Here is a 15207-nt window from a genome sequence, read left to right as displayed (position 1 = left end):
TTGTTACAGGTTATGGAGGAGTATTTGAAAGATTTGGGTTGGAAGGGACCTTTAAATATCCTTTTGTTCCAAGCCCCCCCCTGTCATGGGCAGGGACACCTTCCATTGACTGGGTTGTTCACACTCCATCCAAACCAGTCTTGAACACCTTCAGGGATGGGGCATCCACATTTTTTCTGGGCAACCTGTTGCAGTGCCTCACCACCCACACAGGAAAGAATTTCTTCCTAATTTATACTTAACTTCTTTAATTTAAAACCATTTCTCCTTGTCCTATGACTACAGGCCTCGGTAAGAAGTCTTCTTTCACCTTTCTTGTAAACCTCCTTTGTACATTGAAAGGCTACAGTAAGATCTCCCTGGAGTCTTCTCTTGTCTTGGATTCTTATTGTATTTCCAGTGATAAATCCCTCTAAATATTCATGGTGTCTCTGAAAGTGCCCAGACAAGGGCACCCTCATCTCCTTTTTCACATACATCAGAATCTAAATATGTGGGAGCAGCATCAGAGATGGTTCTAGTGGAGATCCCCACCTATCCAAGGTCAGGAAATTGGACTGTGCTGAATCTTAGAATAATACTTTATGCTCTTTTATGTAATATTGGATCCTGGTCACCATGGGAACTAAGTGGCATCCAAATAGAAAGTTGAATTGAAAGAGAATGTACCCAGTTTCTGGGCTGGAGCTGTTGAGCTCAGGTCATCCCGAAAGCTTGGACGTGGATGGAGGGTAAGTCCTTCTTTCACTCCATGCACACTGTGGTCCAAAGTGTTTTAGTCTTCCTCTGGTGTGAGAAAACCAGGAAGGAAAAGACCTGTCCCACAGCACACAGTTATTTTATTGCTTCCCATCCGTGAAACAGGAAGGATTTCAACTTCCTGGGACAATCTGCTCAAAACCATTTTTATTTCAAAGTGGGATCTGGATGCTGCTTAATGCATGTAATCAAAATGAAAGCTAATAGGTGACTTTATTTTCCCCCGTGCCCCTTTACATAAAATCTCTTCAGCATCTCTTTTATAACTTGTCTTTGGAGAATCATTGCAGTTATCCAGACATTTCTTCCGTGCCTTTCATTATTGTAACAGAAACAATCACTGGAAGTTGCATGATGGTATTGGGTTGTGCTGCATTCCTTCCTCAGGTCGTTTGACAGCAGCTTTTTTCAGTAGACCCAAAGGAGAAAGGTACATTTCTGTAAACATGAGACAAGTCCTGGATTGTGCTGTAGCCACGTGGGAGAAAATTCCATTGTAAAAGAGGCTCTTAAAATTGCTCATGTGGGATTTGCTATTAAGAGCGTAAAGACTGGAGAAATGGACTTCTGATTTGGCTGGCAACTTGCTTCTCATCCTCAAAGAATTTTAGGAATGTCTTTACTTCCTTTTGGAGGGCTTAAGGCTAGTTTGTGATTGCAAGGGCCAGAGACTTGCTTTTTTCCTGCCTCCCTTCTCTTTTAGAGCTGGCTTCTGCTAGCTTGTTAACACTTGAAATACCAGTGTACACTGGGGAAAGAGCATTTTAAAAATCAGTGGTTTCTTCTGCAAATCTTGAATGTTCTGAAGGTCTAGAGTGTAATGCAAAAGATGTCGCTTGCACCACGGAGTTATCAAGCATTTGCACGTGTACTGCTGTGGGCTGGATGAATGTTTGGGATGTGGTAATGGATGCTTGTCCTTCATCAGTGTAAGACTGGCTATAAATTGTGTTTTTTTGTGCACTGCACTTCCATCATGTTCTTACCCTTGGAGCTGAAACGCACCAGGGTGTCAGACCATCGGTGATTGCTCACGTGCTGGGGGGAATGCAGGTCAGACTGGCAGCTAAAATGTGCGTGTTTTATTCTCTAGAACATGAAGGAATATGGGGATTTCTGTCATAGTGTCTTTTGTATAGCATAGGAATGGTCTTTGCCCAAAAGGACTTGATTCCCCATCAACACAGTGAACCCTCAAGCTTTGCTGCACCTCAGGGCTCTGCAAAGAGCTGGGCAAGCATCCCCTGCGTGCTCCTGCACCATTTCTTGTCACTGAAGCCCTTTGTTCCTCTGAAACAGAAGTTTGTTTTCTCAGGTCAGTAAAGAAGAGACCCCAGGTGGCACCTGCCAACGACCATCCATCATCATGTTGGATCTGAGGTTTGAACTTAGACATCTCTAAGATTTTCATCTCTGTCTCTCCCTCCCCTTCAACTGGCTGGCAAAGAGAAGCTGTGATGTAGCAGAAATCTTAGAAACCTGATTTCTAGGTAGAGATAATCTTATTCTACTGAGAGCATTTTCAAATTAATTCTTCCTTGAGTTTCCCACTTGCTCATGTAATCTGCTGATTAAGTGACTCATCTCTATGGTGTATTTGAATTCTGGTCAGTGATGGATTTTAAAACAGTGATTTTTGAACCGGTTCCATGGTTTAGAGTGGTTGTGGTTTTTTATTACCTTTCTTCCTCCATCCTCCTGAGAAAACTGCTCAGCTCCGAGCTTTGATTATTTAAGGAGAAGAGGGTGACAGAAACACAAACAAGGATCATTTAGTTCTTGGGGACACGTTTTCCTGATGCTTGACCTTTTGGACTTCCCACATCTTCTTGTCCATTTACATGCATTACAGTTTTTCCAATTACCAGTGAATTAAATTTGGAATTGTGGTATTTGGAAATGTCAAGCAGAATCAATAGAAAAGCACTTGGGGCCCAATCTTAGTAGACTCAGCACATTTTAAAGCATATTTGAAATGTCCCTGCTGATAAATCTCAGAGGACCCTGTGTAGATTATGAATTGAGGTGCTGCTGTTCTGGTACCAAAGCTCTGTGTGGCTTGCTAGGTGTGCTGTGCTGTGTTGGACACACATCACTCTCTCCCTGGAGAAGACCTTAAAAATCAGGAGCTCTGAAAAGCATTTCTGCTGGTGGCAGTGTCACAGGATGATGAGGACAGTGGGATGGAGCAGATGCATGTGAAAAAGCTGGGAAAGGCATCATCACATGATTATTGCTGTTCCTTAAACCTCTGCACTCTACAAGGAGATGCTCCCATACCCTCATTCCTCTGCTTGGAAGGAAATTCATTTTCCAGGCTTGCTTTGAAAGCTTTTCAGAACTTCACTGTGTGTGGGGAAAATATTTATGAACGAACGTGATTTCACTTCCTCCTCCCATGCTCTTTGGAGACCCCATGCTGGCTCCCGAGGAGAATGGGAGAGAACAAATGATTGTGTTCTAAATGTCATTTCAGAACTTGCTGCATATTTTACTTAGTGATTTGTGGAATCTGGTCAAGACTTGCTCTCTATTTGATTTTCAGGAGTGCAGTTGGAAATACCTTAATCTTGCAATTAATCTCTAATATTTTCCGTTACAGAGGCTGCAAAGTTTGGCTGCTGAGACACCTTTCTGGTAGCTTGTGTGCAGAATGCTCAGCCCACAAGGGGCCATTTTTCATGCCAAAGAGTAGTCATTGCTGTTACAAGCCAAATAAATGGCCTGCTTAATGCTTTTATAAATGCACACCTCAAACTCAAGAGGAAAAAAAAGAAAAATTTTAATAACTTTATGCCTGTTTGGAAACTTGTGGTCTGAGGGAGAAAACACAACCTCTCTTTATGGAATTCCTCTGTGGAGCAAGGCATTTTCTTGGTGTGGCTGTGCAAAGGAAGCCCGGAGATTTCTTCTAGTGAACTGGGGGGATGGAGGAGCATCATTTCAGAGATGCTGCCTGGGGTGGCATCCTCGGGGCTGGTCACACGAGGACAGGGAGCAGCTCAGCAGCTCTGGGAGTCTGGATGGGATCTGCAGCTTCTCGTGCTCTCCTCCACTCCACGCCGTGCACGGGCAGGCACGGGCCAGCAGGGCCCTTTTTGGGTCTGTGACTTCGTGCTCATTGGGGCTGGCTTGAGTTTGATTCCATTCTCTTTGGTGTAGCTGAGGAGGAGTAGTGTCTGTGCAAAAAAAAAAAAAGGAAAAATAAATTAGGAATTAGGCCCTTTTTGTGTGTTACTACTAATCTGGTTTGAGCTCTGCTGTCCAAATTGCCTCGTTTGTGACCCAAAGTGCATTTAAACATGAACTGCAGAGCACCACGGCATTAAATGCTTTTGATTGATCTCCTTGATGGTTTTATTAAAGAACTAAAACCTTTTTGGGGGAGACAGATACAGTTAGTGATGTGAAGGGAGAAATGTAATTACATTTTTGGCTTTGTCCTTAACTGGAATGATACAAAATAGGATTTTTCTAATGGATAACTAAAATGATCTCTTCTTTAAATAAAATATAGAAGTGACCCTCTGAGTTCAAGTCAAAAACGTTCTGCTTCCAAAAATTGATTAACTGCTGGCAACATTTCTGTCCTGCTTCACACCAGGCCAGCCAGCGACCTGGCCAAACCTCCTTGGATCACTCTGCTTGGCCAGAGGAATGATTTACTAAGCCTTTTCCTGAGTGATCCTCCCCTTTGGGCCAAGAGATTACTCTCATCAGCTCTGTGTGCACGTATGTGTGTGTGGACACTCAATATTTCACTCAGCTGAGTATCTCTGTCAACTCACTCAGCTCCGTCTTCCCTCTGCAGGGTCTGCCTGGTTTTGTGGCCTTGGAGTTGGGATGCTCCATGTCCTTCTCCAGGTCCTTCTCCTACCCATGCTGTTTGACTTAAAGTACCAGGGAAATTATTCAGAAGAATGGAACCATTACAGCATCCTTTCCCTGAGCTGGTAGTAATAAGTCCTAAAACACACTCCTTACATTTTATAAAACAGGTTTTGCAGTCTGTCTGGGGGAAAATTCTAATGAAGATCTAATTATTTGGAATAATTTCCTTGTTATCATTTACTGACTTAAAGTTAAAAAAGAGATATGGGGGGGGGGGGTTTGCAACACAGATGTCCGTGGAAGCTGTGAAGTGTGAGTCATGGTGTGAATATAGAAGCCCTGAGTTGTCATCCCTGGTGAGCAGGGAGGATGTATTTCTTAATATTAAAGTTCCTTTTTTAATTTTAAAAGAAAATGTCTTAAAGCCTCCTGTCCTTTTGAGAGTAGTTGTCAATGGCATCATTGCAGGTTACCATGGCAATATATGCTGAGATAATAGATTAACAGCCATTGATTGACTCGAAAACTTGGAGCTCTTTTACTGTGGGATAAACCAAATCTATTGACAGAAAACAAAATTCCAACTTATATCTTCCCCTGGCGTTACACCTTTGCTTTCTCAGTGCTGCCTGTGCCCAGATTTACCTGATCTGGCTTAAGAACCAAAACATTTTGCAGTAATAGATCCTTCTAATTAGCCATTCCTGCATCCAGCTGGTTGGATGGGGCATCTCTGCCTGGACAAACCCTGGCCACTGAGGTCCCCAAAGGTGGGGTGAAGTTTTGGCTTGAGAAAGAGGCTCTGCAGAGGCACAGGGGCTTGTTTCTGCTCTGTTGTTTAAAGACTTTAGTGAAAGAACAGGGGATAAAAGCAACAAGTCTCCAAATCCTCATGTGCAGTTACGTGCTTAAACACAGATGTCATCATGAGTTTGATGCTTTGCCTAAAGATGTATTTAGCCCCTATTATGTAAGTACAGCAGGAATGAAATCACCCCACTTGGGGAATAAATGTTGGAGCAATGCTTAGAAATCTCACATTCATTTTGGAGAGATGCAACTGGGTGGTCTTTCCAGAGCAACATTTTCCAAACATTCCCAGTCGCAAGCCTTCTTCAATCTGGCTTGATTTTGAATTTCTAGCAACAGCTATTTGAAATTCTTTAATTTTGCAGTCCTGCACGCGATTTCTGGGCAGGTGTCTGGCAGAGGGAGAGCAGGGAGGCAGCAGCCCTCTTTCCCTGCCTTTCCCTCCCCACCAGTGCCTCCAAGAGCGCTCCACACATGCTTGGATTGTGGTTCCCCACTGGAGGGTGTGCCAAAATGCAGCTGTGGGTTTGGAGGCAGCTGGTTTAGCATCCTCTGGGAAGGGGGTGAAGTGGCTCATCCCAGCAGATGCTGCGCTGCAAGGTGAGCACCCAGCAGCCCCTGATTTCCCAGCTCTTCTCACCCCTGCCACGGTTTGAGGGAGAGCTCTTGAAAGCAAACCCAAACCTCAAACAAAGGGCCAGACTTCCATAATCACACGTGCAAGAATGCATCCGCAGTTGCTTAATTGCTGCGTGCAATTACCCTCCAAATTAGAGGGCAATTACCCCAATTCAGTGTACAATCTCTGCTGTTTTATATTATAAAATTACATGTACAAATAGCTATATAGGGACATAACGAAGTGTTTGCAAATAACTTCAGTTGCATACACTGTTTCATATATAAAGCCCGGTGGTTTTGACAGTCAGGCAAACAGACTGTCTGGTAAATCACTCAGTGTTTATGCAGACTATTTTGACACATCCCATCTTTTCGTATATACTTTCATTTTAGGTTTTCAAAAGGGGACAGGCAGAGATAAAGAGCTGAGATTTATAGCAGCCTTCAGCCTTGGGGAAGATATTCCCTATGTATCTAATTATGAGTTAGGAGCCTGGCAACTGCTAACACCTAGACCTGGAGTTGCTACACTGGATCTTGGCTATAATTTAGAAGCTGTTGGATAATGATACAGCCTCAGTGATCTGTCAGCGACTCCAAATTAGGAGAGCAGGGTTTAGTCTCAGATCAGCAGCAAGGTCCCATGTCTCAGCAGGCTGAAGTCCTTCAGTTCACGGGGATCTTTTTTTAATGAGCTCCCTCTGTGCCTTGTAACTCCCAAGTAGAGGCGAGAGGTCTTCCCATGTCGCATGGTGCTTCGACTGCTCTTCCCATCATTATGTGCCTCAGATGGGTGCTGGGGGTCTTGCTTGGCAAAAAACCTAGTGATACTTCAGTCATTTGGAGCAGAAAATTGACCCAGGGGAATCAGCATAATGACAGTTCCTCAGGACTGAGGTCAAAAAGTTGATTTCCACCCCAAAAATGGGTGATGGTGGATAGCCTCCCTCTGCCTGAGTGATGTATGGGAGTTATTTGGGCTTGGTATTTTGTGTAAAGGTATTTCTGTGCAGCTTTTGTTTGAGGACAAGCCACACTGCGTCATCCCTGAAGCGCTGGGTGGATGCAGTGGGATGCCAGAAACCCATCTGCTCCTGCAAAGCCTGATTCTTCCTTAGACTTTGATTTCAAACAGGACTTCAGGCTTTATTGCTTAAATGACTATTTGTGGATTGTGATATTAAAAAGTTGATTGTTTTTGCCTGGCTGCTGGCACGAGGCTCTTTTCCATGGAGAGAGCTGGGGCTGAGAGTGGGATGCAGTGCTGGATATGCTGTGCTCCTGCCCCATGTCCATGCTCCTGGCCCACATACATGCTTCTGCTTTGCAACTTTTTTTTTCCCAAATTTTGCATTGTGGCTGGTGGAATATGCTAAGGCAGGAGAGGAATGGGGGCCCAATGAAGGAGACCAGGTTCCAACAGCGATCTTCAAACACTTGCATAGCAAAGGTTTTATATCTCGTTGCACCCAAGTCCCATTGATTTTCTGCCAAAAGTTGAGCAGTTCTCTGGGGTGTTTATTTGCCTTCCCACCTGAGCAGGATGTTACCAGGCAGTGCCACCAAATGAAGACACTCAGGAGCTTTCCTATGTACCAAGGCTGCTATGAGGGAGATGACAAGAGTGAGGAGGGGGAGAGCAGGACTGTGGGGACATAACCCCTGTAATCTGTCTCAGGCTGTGGTTTGTGACTGCACTGAAAAACTTTTGTTTCAGGAAAGGCCCTTTTGGCCAAAATTAATGGTGTCACTCTTGTCAGATGCTCAAGTTTGGTAGAATGCTTCTCTTGAGCCAGGTTGTACTGCTGGGGGCACAGTGGAGCCCAGTCAAATCCTTGTTGTGCTGATGCATCAGCTGTGTCCAGTGGAGGGAGACAAGTGCTTCCTGCACATATCTTGGGGGAACACCCTCTGATTCTTCTTGCAACTTGAAATGAGAAGCAGGACATGGTTATCCATGCCTTTGTCACTTGGAAGAATCAGAATATTTTGGGCTGGCAGGGACCTTTAAAGGGCATCTAGTCCAACTCCCCTGCAGTGAGCAGGAACATCTTCAACTACATCAGGTTGCTCAGAGCTCTGTCCAACCTGACCATGAATGTTTCCAGAGATGAGGCATCTACCACCTCCCTAGGCAATCTGTTCCAGTGTTTTATCACTCTCATTGAGGAAAAATATTTCATCCTTATATCAAATCTAAATATTTTTTTTTAGTTTAAAACCATTACCTAATGTCCAGCTCAGTGTTTCTTACAGACCTACAGTGGCCTTGGAGGTATCCATTGCTCAACGGGGGAAGAGGAGGCAGGAAAATCTACACAGCTCCCTGGGGATAGATGAGCAAAGCTCAGATTTCCTTCTCTTAGTCACCACCTTTCTCTCTCAAAGGGACAAGCCCCTGTTTTGACTCCCCCTCCCTCTGTTCAGTGAGGGTTTTACTGCAGCGAGTGCAGAACAGGCAGCTAGCTGCAAACTTTGGTCTCTGCGTGATCCATTACAGAGCAAGGTGTGAGTGTTTCTTGATGAGCTAAAGCAGCAGGTAAATTAATACCCAGACCTGGAGCTCTGCCCCTTCCTGCTGAGACCATCTTGGGTACAAACAGAAGGGTTTCTTGCAGTCGTGAGCACCCAGCGGGGCGAGGATCCTACCAAATGGCTTTTAAAGAGATCTGAAAGCAGGTAACAAACACACAGGTTTTTAAAGTGTCTTCTTAATGCAAGCATCCTTAGGAGCTGTTATAAAGAAAGCATACATCTATTTAGTCATCTAAAACTTTATGCATGCTTTTATTCAAATCATCTAAACTTTAACAGCAGGGGGGAAAACTGGGAAAGGCCTTTTTCCTGGCGCGGCCGCTGTTTGCAGAGTTGGGTTTGCGTGTTTGCAAGCAGCTCTTACTCTTCAGCTGCAACTTGTTCCAGAAAAGACAACTGTCTTGGGGGAAGGGAGCCTGGGCTCAACACAGGATTTAGCAGCCTTGGTTTGCTGGTCCCAGAGCTGATACAGCTCCTGCTTCACATCTTTTCAACACTCCCTTTCCAAAGCACAGTGGAAATATCAAATCTCACCGCAGCTCTGCGCATTGCATTGGCTGTCGTTTATGGTGGGGAAAACAGAGGCTACACAATATTGCCTGAGGTTGCAGATGATGGTGGCTGAGCTAGGATTAGATTTTGGAGCTGTTTTCCAGTGAAATGGTTCATTAAACCTTCCAGCTTTCTGGGAGAAGGAGTTGGGGAGGGAAAGGAAATTTCTGTCTTGATCAAAAGTGATATTCAGTTTGGGATGATAAAAATGGTATTGCAAAGTGTATTTCCAGGAGTGGAGAAGAAGATGATAAGTGAGGATTAGGTGTCAGATACCAGCTGGACACCATGTGACATATTACAATGAGGGTGGTGAAACTCTAACCCAGTTTGTCCACAAAGGTGGTGGCTCTAGAAGTATTCAAAGTCAGGTTGGATGGGGCTTTGAATAACCTGGTCTAGTTGAAGATGTCCCTGCTCATTGCAGGGATATTGGACTGGATGACCTTTAAAAATCCTTTCCAACCCAAAATATTCTATGATTCTATGCAGTTATTTATTATTTCCCTTATAAGTAAAAAGATATCGCCCTCCACCCCCACACACAAGAGAAAGCTCTTTTGCTTTCCTGCTGATTTAGCCAGTATTTAGCAAAAATGCTTAATCTGCCCTAAAGAAGCCCAGTCTAAGTATCAAGAGAACAAATATCAAGGCTTTAACAAGGACTGTCAATATTGACATTGTTCTGTGTTGAGGGATATTGGTAGGTTGTTTTCATTATTGTAAGCAACTTGTCAGAGGAAAACTCTGATGGAGCTTTGCAAGAGCTGATAAAACCTGCAGGTGATATTGAAATTGAGCGCTTGTTCGTGTGTGCTTTGAATATAATTTCCAGTTTCAGAAGTCAGCTTTATGACATTCTCATACCCCTATTCCCTTGCAGTCTCTCCCACGATGCAGATCAAGCAGTCTTCCTAAAAAGTGTTATTGAAGGATTGAGCACCTCAGCAGCTTGCAGAGAGATCTTCCTAGTGTGATGAGTTTTATCCATGCCATGAAAATTACCCATTGCTGAGTCCAGGTGTTGGGATTGGGAGCAGGTTGGACCCATCACCCCTAGTTTATTCAGAACTGTGGTTTTCTAGCTAGAAACGTAATTCTAGGCTTCACAGACGTCTGGATATTTTGGGAGCACAGCACTTTTGTTTCACCATCCTGTGGGACCTATTTGTGTTTTCTACACAGTTGTCAACACATTTTATTGAGATACCTACATTTTCCATGATTGCAATCCATCAAAATAATGGCCAGGCCTGACCTTGCCTTAGGTTGGGTAATCCCAAGGAGAGATGGCTGCAGGGCATTTCAGGATTTACAGAATCATCATGGTACAGGGCTCATGATATCTTTTGTGTTTGTCTGCTTACAAGATGTGTATTTGTTTCATTCTTTGTTTTGTTTTATACTAATCCTCAAAATGCCACAAAGCAGAGTATTTCCAGATGAAGAGAGAATTTCTGAGGTTTAGGACAGAAGAGGTCACCTGTAAATATCAGTGTTCCCTTATTTGACTCTGGTTTTAATGGATGTGTCTGCAGTTGTATTTCAGTTCTGCCACATGGTGGCTATGGGGGAATTGTTTCCCTGGGGGCAGTAGGAGCTCCACAGTCCTTTGGTACAAGGCTCTAAAGCAGGGAAGACCCACGGGCTATGGAGACTCCTTTGTTTCTGGTGGCCAAGCATCCATTTGGGGTGGCCAACGTTGTTTGGGGAACAGAATTTTCTGTTGCTGAAGGTCTTGCTTGGGTGCAGAGGCACCATGAGCTGTGTCAAATGCAGCTAAAAACATGGCATTTATCATATGGAGTCTTACCCGAGTAAGCCTGAACCAGGATCAAAGTGAGGAATGGCCACTGGTCTGGCCCTGCTCTGCAGGATGAATATTATCTGTTCTCAGTTACATACGTGGAAGAAACTGTGCATTTTTAGGTTGTGTTTCCCAAAGCAGTGGTGCACAGGGAGAGTAACTCCAGTGCATGACATCCCAGCAAGCATCAAGTAGCACCCTGGCAGGCTGTCTTTGCGAAACAAGGATTCTGTGGTTAGACATTACTGGGTATGCATTGCCTTGTGCATCCCCTCTTTTAGGGTCCTAAGGTTGAAGCATTGTCCAGAGGAGATCTGGGAAGGTCTCAGCTGGGCTCTTGACTTCACCATGAGCTCCTGTGTGAGCTTAGGCAAACCTGACCTCTCCATTCCCCACCTCACCCCAGAGGAGAAAATAATCTCCACACTGTGCTGAAGCTCACACTGCTGAGCTGCTCAGCTCCTAGGGAATCAAATGCACGCATCACCTAAAAGAGAGCCATACAATCCCCAGGATCTATTTCTGATTTTACCTGAATGTTCTTGGGGCTTGATTTTTGTTTTCAGGGCCAGGCCATGGGGAGGCTGAGACAAGGGAGTGCATCTACTACAATGCCAACTGGGAGCTGGAGAAGACCAACCAGAGCGGCGTGGAGCGCTGCGAGGGGGAGAAGGACAAGAGGCTCCACTGCTACGCCTCGTGGAGAAACAACTCGGGCTCCATCGAGCTGGTGAAGAAAGGCTGCTGGTTAGATGACTTCAACTGCTATGACAGGTAACATCCCAACTGGTTTATCTAAATAAAGGTTTACTTGATCCTCTACGTGTAAAAGCTCGTGATTTTTTTGCATAGAGGAAAAGAAGGCAAGTCCAAGTTAATTGGCAAAAGCATCCCCTGGAATTGCTTCTGTTGCTAATGCAGCTCTCAGAATTGTCACTTGCCTGCTTTGACTTTCTAAATAGAAGCTGCAAAAATCACTTTTAGGGGTTTTGTGTTGTGTTTTGTTTTGTTTGTTTTTTCCTTAGCAAAGCTTTGATAATTCTGGCATTCATTGAAAAACCTGTCCTGTACCATCAAATGAAGAGCAATATGTTCTTCCAGGAGCATTTGGTGATATAAGTGAAAACTTGGAATCATTTAGAGCTGTCTAGAAAAGCACAGATATCTGGGGGTGGTTAGGGGTTGAGATATTCTGACGTTTGTGATGTTGCAAAAAGTTCCACTGTTCTTTGGCTGAGTGAAGAGGAGGGCCAGGAGAAAGAGTGGGGAGCAAAAGCAATGTGAGTTTGTGTGTCACTGCTTGTAGCAAGCTGAAAAGGAGTGAGGTTTTGTAGTGTGAAGGCTCCAGCCTCATTAAATAGCTGGGAAAATTAACTAGTCTTTTCTCACTTCCCTTGATGCAATTCTACAAAGGGGAAAAGAATTACGGCTAAAGAAAACAGCCCTATGAAGTTTCGCAGCTGAAAAGGACAATGTTGAGTAGCTCTGAGCTCAGGGTTTTTGTTAAAAAAAACCCAAACCAATGACCAACCAACCAAGCCAAGCCCAGCCCTTTCAATAAGGATTAGCAACATAAAATTCAAGGGTTTCCTTTGATATAACACCGATGTAGGTCGATCTCAACTTTGTGCAATTCTCAGTTGTGCATCTTTGTAGCATCTCGTTCTGAAAGTTTTAGGAAGATCAGGTGCTAAACTGTGGGGTTAAGCTGGAACTAGATTTGTCCCATGGCTGCAGTGTTTTCTTCCTTTGGTGCTGTACACTTCCCCTGCTTTTGTGCCTGTGTCTTGGCTTATCTCGACTGTAAGTTGTTCCTCGTCTTTGTTCTATTATTAGCTCCAGAGTTACTTTCCTACCACACCTATTCCCTTGCCAGTTGAGTAGCCAGGCTCTATATATAGTTAAATTTTTATTCTTTCCCAATAAATCAATCCTCCTTGGCCCATTAGTCATCTTAATGCCGATTCTTCTGAGAATAGAAGGTCACTGTAGTTTCCTACTTCCAAGCAGAAGTGTTTACTGTAAACAGATTTCTCCTTTCAGTGCCTGCTCTCATATCCAGTGACACTTGTATTGTCACTGAGTGTCTCTGCAGGGATGTAGTGTTTCTTAAACTCTGTCATAATGTGTTGCTCTGTTACAATGGTAAAAATTTTCCAGGGCTCCTCACCAGCCTTTTGCAGCCCTAGAATTGAACATCCAGTATTCCATTGCCTGACTTTTCAGAGCCACAAGTTCCAGGGCAAAGCTAAAAGACCTTCTGAGAATTAAAAAACCAGTACAAATATCAGAAGCAACATTTGAAATAAAGGTTAGCTTTAATTATATAAAGGAATAGACCCTCTTTAAGTGCAGTCCTTTTCAATTTCTCTCTTCCCTTGAGTGCCCTTGGCAGACTTCCATGCAGGCAGTAGTGCATCACAAGGTGGCAAAAATGGCTAGGAAGATGATTTTTCGATCAGCAGTGCTGTGCTGATGCCCTTTGTATCTCTGGCACCTTTGGATGCCAAGTTTCTGGGAGCAGCCTTGGCAGATGCACCTGTATCCTGTGTCCCTGGATGCAGGGCATGGTCCTGTTCTGGTGCTGCAGCTGCTTTTGGAGCAGCACATGCTGGGATGTGCCAAGCGCTGCCTCCTTTGTGTCAGAAGAATGTGGAAAAATTTTGGAGCGCAAGGGTTGGGACGTTGAGGGTGACGGCTCCTTACTCTGTTCTTTATCTTGAGGAAACAAGAACGTGGCACATGTACATTTAAGGTTATAGGAAAAAGGTAGTGTTTAAAAATCGACTTGTGTGCTCTCGTTTATTTACACAGCCCTGCCGGAGAGGTCATGTTCGCATTCCCCTGCAGAGCACGTGAACCGCTCCGAAACGTGCCCTCCCTGCCACAGAAAAATGTGTCATTCTCTCCCCCTGCCTCAGCTGTAATATTTGCTAAGTGTAACATGTCATACATACCTGGATGGCTTCACTCAGAGACAGGGATAATGAACTGCAGATGTGGAGCAGGCTGTTTTCACTCATTAGCTTGATTTTTTTAACCAACAGATTTAGCAAAGGATGTGTTTTCTATTGAAGGCTCCAACACTGATGCTGTTACATCCAAAGGGCTTGTTATCTGATTTCACAAAAAAGCATCTGGAAACGCTGTTTAACTTGTTGAAACATCTTTGTTCATTTGAATAAGTCAAATGGCTGCCTTTTTGCTTTGAAGTTGAAAAAAATGAGAGCCTGAAAAACAAACCAAGTGCTTCCCAGCTGAGACCTTGGAGGAGACAGTTTGGCTATAGCCATTTTTTTTTCCCCCAAAGGGAGTAAAGCACTGAAAACTACCCAGAGCTAGGATTGAAGAGAGCCCTTTCCATTCTTCTCGTGGCAGTATGTCAGTGATAACACAGAAAGGGAGGCTTGGCATGGGTTCAGAAATGAGTAATAATGTCAAACGCATATGATTGTTTTGCTACTTCCTCCAAGTGGTCGAGGGAAGGAAGTTATGCATATAATTTAGCTGGGCTTCAGGAAATAGTTTGATACAGTTCTCTGTGGAGAGCAGCTCTGCAAGCCTAATAACTAAAACCAGAGCATAGCACAGCAAAAGGTGGCAGGGAAGGGAAGCAGCATTTAAGAAACAGAAAGAAATGACAGCTAAAGTACTGCAGAAAATCACTGCACATCTCTTTTGGCATTGATCTGTGGGGAGAGGGAGTATGTGTGGAAGTGGAGTTGGTTTGATCCATGGAAGTCCCCTAAGGCCTTGCACAATGTGGAAGGAAATCTCAGTGCTGGGAAGGCTGTAGCAGTACCTGGATAAGAGGCAAAGGCAGAAAATGAGAGCTGCAACCCGATTTTCATAAAGGTTTTTCTGCAGAAATAAGCTTTTTATGGAGGAGATAGCACTTAAAAATTAAACTTAAAAACTCTAGAAACAAAGTGAGAATCATAGGAGCCTCGAATGGTTAGGGTTGGAAGGGACTTGTAAAGATCATCTAGTTCCAGTCCCCTGCCATGGGAAGGGATACATTCCACAGGCCCAAGGATGATCCAAGTCCCATCCAACCTAATTTTGTAACACTTCCAGGGATGAGGCATCCACAGCTTCTCTGAACAACCTGCTCCAGTGCCTCACCACACTCAGAGTAAAGAATTTGGCTAATATCCAACCTAAACCTGCCCTCTTTCAGTTTAAAGCCATTACCTTGAGCTATCACTGCATGCCCTCAGACCTGCAGCTCTCTCCTGCTGCAGCAGGGCTGTGGCTGCCGCTGTCTGGTGCCCTTCGAGTGTGCAGAGCTG

General features: G+C 44.3%; 1 protein-coding gene across 2 annotated transcripts in view; it reads left to right on the top strand.

Moving 5' to 3' along the window:
- The window catches only part of ACVR2B (activin A receptor type 2B), a 96266-nt gene that overhangs the window by 63810 nt on the left and 17249 nt on the right, over positions 1-15207 (top strand). Inside the window, exons 1-3 of one of the 2 annotated variants that reach the window (XM_053983416.1) lie at positions 1866-1892; positions 3796-3841; positions 11488-11689. In XM_053983416.1, the coding sequence (XP_053839391.1) occupies positions 1866-1892; positions 3796-3841; positions 11488-11689 (275 nt within the window). Of the gene's footprint in view, positions 1-1865; positions 1893-3795; positions 3842-11481; positions 11690-15207 lie in introns of those variants that run through there. The other variant, XM_053983406.1, reaches the window with a different exon arrangement.

This window comes from Vidua macroura, chromosome 1, assembly GCF_024509145.1.
Source record: "Vidua macroura isolate BioBank_ID:100142 chromosome 1, ASM2450914v1, whole genome shotgun sequence".
NCBI lineage: Eukaryota > Metazoa > Chordata > Aves > Passeriformes > Viduidae > Vidua > Vidua macroura.
Note: the sequence above shows the minus strand (reverse complement) of the source record. Positions and strands in the feature narration are given on the sequence as shown.